The sequence below is a fragment of the Otolemur garnettii genome, unplaced genomic scaffold (assembly GCF_000181295.1).
Source record: "Otolemur garnettii isolate 467f Iridium unplaced genomic scaffold, OtoGar3 scaffold00114, whole genome shotgun sequence".
NCBI lineage: Eukaryota > Metazoa > Chordata > Mammalia > Primates > Galagidae > Otolemur > Otolemur garnettii.
The window spans coordinates 469,599-481,577 of record NW_003852509.1 but is presented as its reverse complement, the minus strand read 5'-3'; the positions used below and the strand labels follow the sequence as shown (position 1 = coordinate 481,577).

Genomic DNA, 11,979 nt, shown 5'->3' with positions numbered 1-11,979 from the left:
GGTTAACTCTCTGGTCTTGCCATCTTCAGAGAGAGGGGCAGTGTCTCCTTTACTGTAAAACTCACATTCCCTCCTTACCCACTTCTCTTCAGAACTACACATTTATTTCCCACCTTTAACCCAGTACCACCATGAATACAGAAACCTAGCTTTTCATCAATCTCATGAAAATGACTTAGAAAACATATAATATTAAGCCTTTTTTTTTTTTTTGAGACAAGTCTCAAGCTGTCACCCTGGGTAGAGTGCTGTGGCATCACAGCTCCCAGCAACCTCCAATTCCTGGGTGTAAGCGATTCTCTTGCCTCAGCCTCCCAAGTAGCTGGGACTACAGGCGCCTACCACAACACCTGGCTATTTTTTGGTTGTAGTTGTCATTATTGTTTGGCAGGCCCAGGCTGAATTCCAGCCTGCCAGCTCTGTTGCATATGGCTAGCATCTTAGCTGCTTGAGCTACAGGCACCAAGCCAAAGCTTTTCATTCGATCTTTCCAGTTCTGTTCATTTTTTACAATTGCACAAAAATAAATATGGTCAGTTCACATATAGTGTGAGAAACACCTCTTTAATAAACTTTTTATTATTCGTATTATAAATTGTATCAAAAATGTACATGAAAGAACTTTTCTTCCAATTGCAATACAGTATTATTAATTTTTATATACTTTTTGCATAGCGTAAGTGTATGCAGCCCAAAGATTTTATTTTTAAGACACCAGTAAATGACAAAAGATGTCAGAAGAAATTTGAGAAAATGGCTGAAGAGCTACAAAGGCAAAAAACAACTCTAGGTAAGCCAAGAAATGTAATACAGCCCTTTGCGTCTGTGTTTATGCATCTCATTTAACTTGCCTAAGGACCAGTGGCATTCAGGACGAGGTAGATAATGAAGACTGCAGTAGTTCTAGGCTAGGAAGGAGAAGAGAAAATGTCAGCCCACAGGAAACTGGACTAGGAGCCATAATAGAGGTGTATAGTTGACGTGTTCAGCCATCGTCTAGGTTGTTCATCAAATTGAGAGAACTTTTTTCCTTCTAGGAATGATTATAGAAGAAAGGCAAGCCGTGTCTAATAAGCCTTGTTTGAAATAAATATCTTTATATGTAACTTTGTATTTTTACCTAATACTTGGTCTTTTTGTTTTGTTACCCAGATAGAATGGCAAATCTTAGATGATATATTTTAGTAATTTAGAAAATACTTTAGAATATCTGAAAATATTTAAAGTATCATGTATGGTTTTGTTGTTTCTTTTTTGCCTTTTTCACTGTCCTCTAAAGTTAGCCTACCATTCCAGGCCTGACACACCATTACTACAAATAAGCAATTGTACTGATCAGGTAATGTATTGTACAGAAAGGGGAAGCATCAATTCTTCTAGTTTTTTCCCTTTGATTTAATCCTACATTTCTCTGTCCCAAACTTTCTACTTTACATTTTGAAATTATTCAAATAGAATTATCAAGCTTTATTTTAAATCTATGATGATAATGCAACAGAATTGAGTAGAGCATTTAGCCCATACAGTGCTGTCACGTAATTTCTCAAAACCATGGCCTTCTTCATTTGTTTTTGTGGTCAGCCTTCCTGCTGCCTCGCTGGGTGTGTGCTGATCTTCCCTCACAAACCATCTTCCTTGCTGCTGAAGTCAGAAATAAGCTTTTGTCCTTGACACCAAAACCCCTCAAGATCATGAGTTTACTTCTGGAATAACTGCTTGACTCCTTCTGTTTTCTCCTTCTCCACCTTGGTGTAAAATTCCTTGGTGTCATCCCAAGGAGAATTATAAAATCCTGTGTTTAACATGCCCCACCTACTAGAGCCTATATGAAGTTAATTTGTGGATCTGTGAGTGTGTGTTGAGGGTGGAAGCAGTGAATGATGGGAGTGGTTTCTGAAATACTGTTAAAAATCATTTTTAAGAATCAAATTACATTCTGGCTTTATAACTTCTTAATGCTTATAAGATTCTGGGACAGTTATTTAATTTCTGTATCATAGTTTGCGTTTACATGGGGATACCTAACATGTTAGGTTTGGCTGGGAAATGGTTGGGTGAATTAATGCACAACTCCTGGGGAAAGGTTATTGCTCAGCCAGTTAACCATCACCTGTAGTATCATCATTACTGACTGAGGAGGTGGGGTCACAGAACCTTAGTAGGAGGAGGTGATGATATTGAGAAGGAAAGAGGAAAGGTACGGGAGTGGGGAACAGGTGTCCCTTAAAAGGAATTATGTTGAAGTTTGAAGGCATTTTTTTGAGCTGTAAAGTTGAATTTTTGTTTATTTTCAGGTAGTGATGTACCTGTTCTTTTATTTGAATCTAATGGTTCATTAATATATAGTCCCCCAAGTAACAGTAGTAGTCACCACAGCACAATGGAGAAGAGATTACAACAGATAAAAGAGAAAAGCGAAAATCTTCCTCCTACCCGTAAGTCATTATTTTTTGTAAAATGAAAATTATACAAATCATAAATTGTGGTGGAAAGATTTTTTTCCCTAGATATTTAATGTTTCATGATTTTAACAATTTTTCACTTATTTCAGGAGAGACTTTGTTAATATTTTCTTCCATCAGGATTTTTCAAGCATATATCTGGTGTTCTGGAAGGCGTCTAGTGTCCTCCAGGTTAAAATGCTACTTGGTGTAGCTCCTTTGCCATTTCTGTCTTTGGAATTTCTTCTCTATTTTAAAAAGTTAAGTTAATCATGTTTCTCTGTAAGGAATTTGGGTTTGGTTGGTTGGTTGGTTGGGGTTTTTGTTGGGTTTTGTTCGTTTGCCAAGTCCTGATGGCATGGAAAAGAATTTGCTTTAGGTTAATATATCTAAGAAATCAATTTATACTTTCTTTATATCTTTCATCCTTAACATTTTTAATCACTTAAGTAATTGAGCACATTTTAATAACATATTTTAAAACTTAGCTAATAGTAAAAATTCATCTTTAGTCCCACCTAATTGGTAAGATCTATGTTTAAGGTCAGATATCTAGCCTGTCTTGGGTTTATATTTGCGTGTGCTATGAAATGAGCACCTGTGTCAATTAAGGTTAGTTTGGGCTTAAACAAGGCAACAGGCAAACCAACAACTTAAATTAGAATTGCCTTTCTGTCATGTCAAGTCCAGAAGGTCTGGGTGGCATTCCATGATGTCTTTAAGAATCTAGGTTTCTATCTTTCTGTTTTGCCCTCCTGGGTCCCTGGCTTTAGTTCCAAAATGTATGTGCCTCCCAGCTGAGCCAGTTCCCATGGACAGCTTTCCCGGTATTCTCCCTAGTTCCATTGGCTGAGACTTGGGCATTCAGACACTCTACCCTGCCCAAGTATAGTCTTCCCTAGGGTGCATTGCTGTACTGATAAAATCAGAGTTCTGTTCTTAGAGGAAATTGAGAGTGGATATTGAAACTTAACCTGTGTCCTAAATGGACATCCAGATTGTTTCAACCTGTAGTTATGTATATGAACTGATTTGCCTTAAACTGTTTTTTTATTACTGTGTTAATTCTCCCATTTCCCTGCATCCAACATAGTTTTAAACTTAACTACTGAAACTTTATCTCTGTAATAAAATAACTGTAACTCATAAACATACATATTTTTAAAATGTGAAAACCCTTGTTTTGGTTGGGGTGATAATTTTTCCTGGTTATATCTTTACTTTGGATATATTAAATTTCTTAAAATTTTCTTACCTATAATAAGAACTCATACATTTCCCTTAAAATTAGGTATTATAATAAAATAAAGGTATAGGTTAAAGTTCATTTTTGGTTCCTTGGGTTTTCTCATAGGCATTGACTTTTCTGCTGCAGAATAAACCAAGATAAGTAGGGTTTGTTTTCTTTTTCAATTATCTGCTCAGATCTTCTCAGAAAAGTATCCTTTTGAGTTTCTTTAAAAAATATTTTTGGATTTTAGACTCAGGCATTTCTTTTGTTTCTTGTCTGCTGTACATACTGCCTTTGAAGATAACATTTTGACCTTATTTGTTAAATCATTGATATTCTAGATGTTTCCTATGAAACACTAGGTTTATCATCCTCAGCTCCATTAACATTCTAGGGTAGAAAATTCTGTGTTGTAGGCACTGTCCTATGCGTGATGAGGTGTTCAGCTGCATCTCTGCCTCTCCCCGCTGTATGCCAGTGACATACCTCACTCTCCCTCCCTCCCTCACTTGGGACATCCAAAAATGTCTCCAGACATTGCCGAATATCCGGTGGGAGCCCAGCTAACCCCTGGCTGAGAACCACTGCACTAATTATAGAAGTAACTATTAACAATCATCCTTAAAGGAAAGGCTGACTGAAAATGTTCATTAACTTTGTTGAGCTTCTGATTAGGTTCAAGCAAGTTGACTTTTTAAGATCCCCTCTAACTTTTATGATTTTATGATTTAATAGAATCACCATAGCTTCATCTACTAAAAAATATTGAAGTTGTATCTAATGAAATGTTTTAATTCTGTTTTCAGCCTCCCAAATAATCATACACCCTCACGATAATCCACTCTCTGTGTGTAACTCTCCGTGTGATGCATCTTTGAACACTTCACATGCTCCTTTGGGTTCAGGTAAAATTATCATTTTCTTTTCTGTAATAAATCTAAGTTCTGAGAATAGTATGATATTTTTTATTTCGTAATGAGGAACAGTCAGAACTAAGGAAAAATTGTTTCACACAATATGTAATAAACATACAGAGTATGTTATGCCATGGGGTCAGTCAAGTATATAAAGGTCATCAATAAATATAGGAGATAAATATTTTTCATTACAAGCAGAAAGAGTATTGATAAGAATTAATGGAATTGGTTATATGATATACATATATGTTTTATGATTGTAAGAAACCTTGTTTGGGTTGAGATTATGATTTTTCATGGTCAGATCTTTATATCAGTTGTATAAAATTTCTTATAACCTTCTCACTCAGGCCACAATAGGACTGAAGTAAGTAGCAGTGATCCTGAGAAGTACTGTGTTCAGAAGTGCTTGAAAGGCTGTGGGGCGTCTTCATCTTGGACGCCACAACAGAGCAATGTGCAAATCAGGGTCGAGATATTAGGAGTTTAAACTAAAGTTTCCTTTCAATGTGTGGTTTATTCTTACGGTCTCTTTTGTGTATGCTGGAATTACCCATTTATCTTAAATCTCCATCTTTTTGTTTATACTTGACATATTTATTTCTTATAAGTTAGAAACAAGTAATAACAATAGCTAACACTGACTTCACTTCTGCTGTGTTGTAGGCTCTGCTCTAAGTGTTTTATTTACTGTATCTCATTTAATTCTTTAGCCCAATGAAGTAGGTGCTATCACCACTCTCATTTTGCCACTAAGAAAACCAGGACACGGGTCAACAGCTTGTACACGGTCTGGTCATGTGATTTATGAGTGGCAGACCCAGGCTTCGAACTTAGGCAGTCTCACTTTAGAATTTACACTCTTGATGATATGTTGCACTATTTGTCGGCTTTTTGAAATGTGCAATAAACATATTTAGCTGCTACAATTAAAAGTGACAGCTATTTCCAACCTCTACCGTAGGAACCCAGAAGTCTGTCTGACTTGACACAAACCCAGCACCACCCTCTGGTCTTCCTTCCCTCAGGACAGCAGTAAGAGAAGGGCTCTGTCTACTCTGTTCTTTTTTAAAAGTAGACCTTCAGTGATTTCATTCACAAAGTTGCAACACTTAGTTTATCTCTAGATAGAGTGATTTCTGTAAAATAGAGGCCCTCTACAAACAATGGCTGAGCCCTTCTTTGGAAGCCAGCTTGGAGCTGTAGACATTAGGCTCCTAAATGAGCAGAGAGTTTGTGTCTGTCCTTTAGTGACTCACTAGTAAGAGGGGCAGATGCACACCACAGTGCAGCGTGGTGCATACTACTGTGTAATGGGAGTGGGAAGGACATGGCCAAGGTTCACAGGAATTTGATGACTCAGGTAGGCTTTGAAGGATGAGTGGTATGTATCCAGAGTAAAGGGGAGGAGAGGCAAGGAAGGTCCAGAGGTACAGAAGAGTATAGAATTTTCAGGGGAGAAGTAGTAGCTTAGTGTTACCCTCAAGAAATGTATAAGCTATAGATGGTTCACTTTTGAACATAAATACTATACAAGGACTTAACTAGAAGGCAAAAATGGTAAAAGTGAGCTATATTAATTGGAGGAATGTGTCATGGAAGACTAGAAATTGACCTGGACCGTAAAGCAGTAGCTCTTAAGTTTTAGAATTACTGCCCTCCCAGAGAATTTACTGACAAACTACGGGTGCTCTTCCTGGAAAAAAAAATGCACCTGCATCAGGAAATTTCCAGAAGTTTGTTAAACTTCTTTTCCACTCCAACCTTTATTTCATATATTCACTGAAGCATGGGTTCCTTAGTAAAAACACTGGCCTAAAGGACGGCACCTGTGGCTCGAAGGAGTAGGGCACTGGCCCCGTATACCAGAGGTGGTGGGTTCAGACCTGGCCCCACTCAAAAGCTGCAAAAAAATTTTTAAAAAAAAGGTTATTAAAATACTGGCCTTAAAAGTATCCTTAAATAAAAACAAGAAGAACAAAATACAGTCAGTACTATTCTTAACTAATAGTTACACTTAAAAACTCTTATTTTAGTGGTCAACTGCAAATGATACTTAGTGTAATTTAAACCATTTTTAAAAGTTGATTCTTTATTAATAATTTTCAGATGAATCCTTTGCTGATGGTTTACATTCATCTTTTGATGCTCTTTGTGGAAACTCAGTTTGTGGAAATCAAGAAAGGAAATTGGGAGGATCCATTAATGAAATTAAAAGTGATATGTGTGTTTCTTCACTTGTACTGAAAGCAGATTTTATTAATTCATCAGCATCTTCCAGTTACCTCAGCCAATTAAGTCCTCAGAAATTGATGAGTAATTTTTCCAAGAAAGAAAGAAATTGGCAGAGACATACTGTTGGTGAAATAGTCACCCCTGATAGACAGCAAGCTGAAGAGGTCCCTAGACAGACGTTTCATGAGAAGTACAGTTTGTCTCCTACATTATCTTTGAAGAAAGGCCAACCTTTGGTACATTCACCAATTCCCAGGAGTTCCTCAGTAAAGAGAAAAAGAGCATCAGAGGATTTACATTCAATTCCAAAAGAAAAACTAAAAAGAAAGAGATCTACCAGGAGATCCATCATGGCAGGGCTGCAGCTGTGTCAGTTGGAAAGCAGCCTGCCGCTCACGACCAGATCTGCAGCAGAGACTCTTGATTACTGGGAGTCCTCCTACGATGATTATTTTTCACCTGATAATCTTAAGGAAAGAAATTCAGAGAGTCTTTCTCAGTCCCAGCCACCATCAAGCCCTGCTCTTTTCAGCTGCAAAAGTCTTTCTAAGAGGGAGAGAACAAGCATATTAGAAATGTCTGATTTTTCCTGTCTTGGCAAAAAAACCACATCGGCCAGTATTACTGATTTAATAGCAAAACCCAGCTCCAATCTGCAGAAAACTACAAATGACGAAAATGGTACAACTTCAAGTTGCACTACATCTGAGGAAACATCTATCACTAAGGAAGCTCCAGTGTGTTACAGACAGGCTGGCCCACAGGGAGGAGACACCTGCCAAGGTGGACATAGCTTTTCCTGTGCCACTGATGACCCTGTTCATCTAGACGGACCTCATGGAGATTTAACTTCTTTGAAAGAAAGGTATAATGAAATGAATGAAGTGGTTGATATAAAAAGCACACAGAAAGAGGGTGCCACGTCCAAAATGTTGAACTCTTCTGAAGGTGAAGCACAAAATAACTATAGACTATATTTTGTACATGACTGTAATGTGGAAAAATTTATGGAAGAGAAAGAAGACTTAGCCTGAAGTTATAGTGAATATATATGAATCTCTTTTTCCAAGTATCTTTATTAAATGAATGTGTAATACTGTAGCCATATTTTAAATTTATCACAACTTTTTTATAATTTAAATTACTTCACCCTTTTAAAGATTCTATGTTGGGTATTTTCCAATGATAAATTCTTTAGGAATAGATGACTTGCCGCCCTGTGGAATCTTTAGGCTTTATTGGTCAAATCTGTTGTTAGGAACACATTTCTCCCAAGTTTTTCCCCCCTTAGAAATCCAAAGAGTGAGTAAAACCTAGTATGGATAATTGACTTGGAGTGAATCCTTTGTCCTTGTCCCATTTTAGCCTCTTACTATATATTGTATATGTCTCACTACAACATAAGTATTGTAGAAAGAGGAATACTAATAGAAAGTTTAAAAAAAAAAAAGGCTGTTTAAAGAATTTTGGGGCAATGTTAACTGTAAATTTTTTTTTTTTTTTTACAGTTTTTTCGGCCAGAGCTGGGTTTGAACCCGCCACCTCCAGTATATGAGGCTGGCATCCTACTCCTTGAGCCATAGGCGCTGCCCTGAATTTTTTTTTTTTTAAAAACATTTTTTCTCAAGTAAGAAGTTCCTTTGTAATAGGCCTTGACTTCTATTTATTTTGCTTAAAAGCATAACATTTAAACAGATCTATTCTTATCCATAGTTTAATTGTAATCATAATTTGTAATGAAGGACATAATACAGCTATAGTTACAGTTACTGGAGCATAAGTATCAACAACAAAAAGCATTTTTCAGTTTTATCATTATAGGCACAAATAAGTTCCAAAATCAAAGACCATCTTTGCCCAAAGATTTGATTAAAATTAGAATAAAACCAAATTTACTCTTCATCATTTCTCTCCTTTTCAAAAAGTTTTAACCACCGTTTTCCGGTTGGAGAAGTCATGGTGAGGTTTGAAATAATAACAGATCTATCACTTATTTTTTTCCTTGAATACAAAATCATCTCACAGAAATAATTAAAATGATTTTGTGTATTTTAGTCTACTGGTTATATCTTAGCTTTCTTAATAATTATTACATTTGATAAGAAGCAGTCTTTTATGTTCCATTAGGCTTAGTATGTGTTTTGAAAATATTTATTTTAAAATGATGTTCACTCTAAATGTAAAATAATAGATGTATAGAATTGTTTTGCTAGTTAACAATATTCTCTTACATTCTCATTCTTCTCAGTTTTTAGTCTGTTTTTTTTTTTAAGCCTTTGAATAATCTCAGTGACATGCAAATGTAATTTAAGTGGAGAAAGCTGATTTCAAATAGTGCGGCACAGCTTAAAATCTCAGTACTGTCAAGAGTCATCAGTAGTCCTTGTAAGCAAGTGTATTCATGTTCTAGAACTTAGGCCCCAGTGTCACAGCCCCCTAGGGTCTGACATGAATAGAAGAGGATTCAGGAGCAGGCACTGGTTGACCCACTGGGACTTCATTTAGAGATGTTGGCAGTCGTATGGACAGACCATCACATAGTGGACGGGCCCTGGTGAAACGTGGCTCAGATGGAAGCATTCGGTATGCTCTCGCATCAGGGCTTCTAAAGTCATCTACCTTCTCATCATTACCCAAAGACAGAAAATCATTGGATTCTAGGCCGGGGAGAACTTAACATGTTCTCTCTCCTAAATCTGACATCTTTTTATAATAATAAAATTGAGACTTTGTGATGTTTTAAACTATCCACTGTCAACCCACTGGGACTCAGGTAAACCAACTCTCTTTTAGAATCTGCCTTAGATGAAACCATAAAGCCTTCAGTTTAAATGTCAGATATGCACATCCCATACCTGCTGAAATTGTGGAGCACCAAGACTTCTGTATGTCAGATTATACCATCAAATCTTGCATGTTGAAATAAAGCTCTTTTTTCAATTTCTGTCTTCACTTGGCTTGTTGTCGATATCTAAGATAGCGTATAATAAAGGTTTCAAGAACAAATTATGGGAGCAGGTGCAGCAATTGCAGAGAATGAAGCATTGTGCCCCCCTTCTGGAGGGGGACAGACAGTAAATGAATGCATAGCACTGTCAACTTGTGAGCAATTAGTGATGAAAAGATAATAGTGCATGAGGTGAGGCAGCCAGCAAAGGCGTCCATGAGGAGGTGACATCAGATCACAGGCCTGGGAAGCCAGAGGGGAACCTGTGACTGTGCTGAAACCATGTCCTAGCCCCAGGATGCAGTGAATACAAATCCTGATCAAAACATTGAATCCCATAATGGCATAAATGTATTTATGATCTATGTACAAATGACTTAATAAATAAATAAAAGAAAGAAAAATGCTTGCAGGAGCCACAAGAGGGCCAGTGCGGCAGCACTCACTGGGCTGAAGGAGAATAGGAGGGAGGGAACAAGGTGGCAAGGTGGGGAGTTATTCTAAGTGTGATGAGAAGGGTTTTGAACGAGGGAGTAACCAAATGGATTCATAGAGAACAAACTGGGTCGGACTCTGTTCTAAGCAATTGCTGTCAACTGTTTTCACACATCTCTGTGTGTCTGTACAAATACACAAATGCAAGTAGATACTTTAAAGGGATTTTTGGCGTACATATATTATTGTTTTAAATTTTGCTTTTTTAAACTAAATATGTCCAATGTGTTTCCATATGGTTACCAACAGATCTGTATTTTTTAATACCATCTATATCAGGGGTCAGTGAAATTTTTCTGTAATGGGTCAGATAGTAAATATTTTAGGTTTTGTGGGCCAAGAGGCCAAATTGAGGTATATCAGTACTTTGGTAAAAAGTTACATGAGAAAAAGACATTTCCACAAAATTTTTATTAACAAAACACAAAATGAAACTGAATACAGTTTTTTTTAATACAGATCCACTAATGAGAAGAATAGAATTCCTTTTAGGGGGGCAATAAGAATAACATTTCACAGAATTGGGTTTCAGATTGCGTGTTCTCATAACCAACATTGCAGGTCTTTATAATGGCTAATGTGTAATAAGATTTTATGAATGTCACCTTTGAACTACCTTTTCACAAAGACACATAATTTCGAATTCTGACACCAGTCTACAAGCAGATCATTTTCATGGAACATGTTCATGCTTGGAAGACATTTGTGAAATTCTGTCAGATTCTTCTTCAGAATTCCCCCCCACCCCCGAAAAAAAAATCTATCCTTAGAATAGATTCTTCTCTTGATATGTGCCTTTGAGAATGTCTTTATATTGTAAATTACTCTAATTGAAAGTTAGATAGGAGCTCCTTAATTATACAGTTAAATGGAGTTTGAAATAGGAAATTCTTTTTGTTCTTGAATATAATCTGGAAAATGCTGCTGGAACTGTCATTTGAGTTCAAGGAAAATGTTGACAGCACATTTGCATTGGAATGGAGATCTCACAGGTCACCAATTACATAAAGCAGCTTGACATTACTCATTTGTACAAATGACGACCCACTCACCCCCTGACACTGTAATCATAGCTTTCAACCAACCGAAGTGGGTTTGAATTGCCCAGTAGATAAGGTTGATTGGTCTTCCTCCTAGCTGTAGCTTGGCTCCTGGTTACTTCTCACTAATGAAGGAGGACAGAGTGGTTCTACAGGTATCGAGGAATGGACACCATGCTTGCAAAGGACAGTTACTGATTCTTATCACATTAGAAGGCAATGCTGAGAACAGAACAGTCTCCCTGGTAAGCCTAGAGACGTTTTGTGACTTGGAGGCAATCCCCCAAGTAACTCAGTGTTCCAGAATGAGATAAGATCGGTCACTCACTAGTAAGCATGTGGTAAACATTGATGCTTAGTAGTTCTTCATGAGGGTTGTGGGGAAAGAACGCATGGCAATCCTTATGCATGAAGCCTTGTATGTAATTACCTTAACTCTCCACGCCTGTTGTGCACGTCATTACTTTAACTCTCCACACTTGTTGTGTATAACCTTAATAGCTGTTGCAGAGGGGGCTCTGTGCTACCCTGTACTGAAAGTTAGCCCACCTCCTGCAAACTTGTACTTCTAATCCATGTCATGCCTGGTTCCTTCATGCAGCGACCGAGACCAGGGCCTTAGGTTAAGGGTCACAACACACCACGAATCCACTAGCAAAAGCAGAAAAGTTCC

General features: G+C 37.3%; 1 protein-coding gene across 1 annotated transcript in view; it reads left to right on the top strand.

Annotated features, from left to right (window-relative positions):
- The window catches only part of MCPH1 (microcephalin 1), a 38,625-nt gene extending 30,339 nt beyond the window's left edge, over positions 1-8,286 (top strand). Inside the window, exons 5-8 of the mRNA XM_023517569.1 lie at positions 676-790; positions 2,295-2,435; positions 4,479-4,577; positions 6,699-8,286. Of these exons, the coding sequence (XP_023373337.1) occupies positions 676-790; positions 2,295-2,435; positions 4,479-4,577; positions 6,699-7,858 (1,515 nt within the window). The 3' untranslated portion in view covers positions 7,859-8,286. The remainder of the gene's footprint in view (positions 1-675; positions 791-2,294; positions 2,436-4,478; positions 4,578-6,698) is intronic.
- The last annotated feature ends 3,693 nt before the right edge of the window (positions 8,287-11,979 follow it).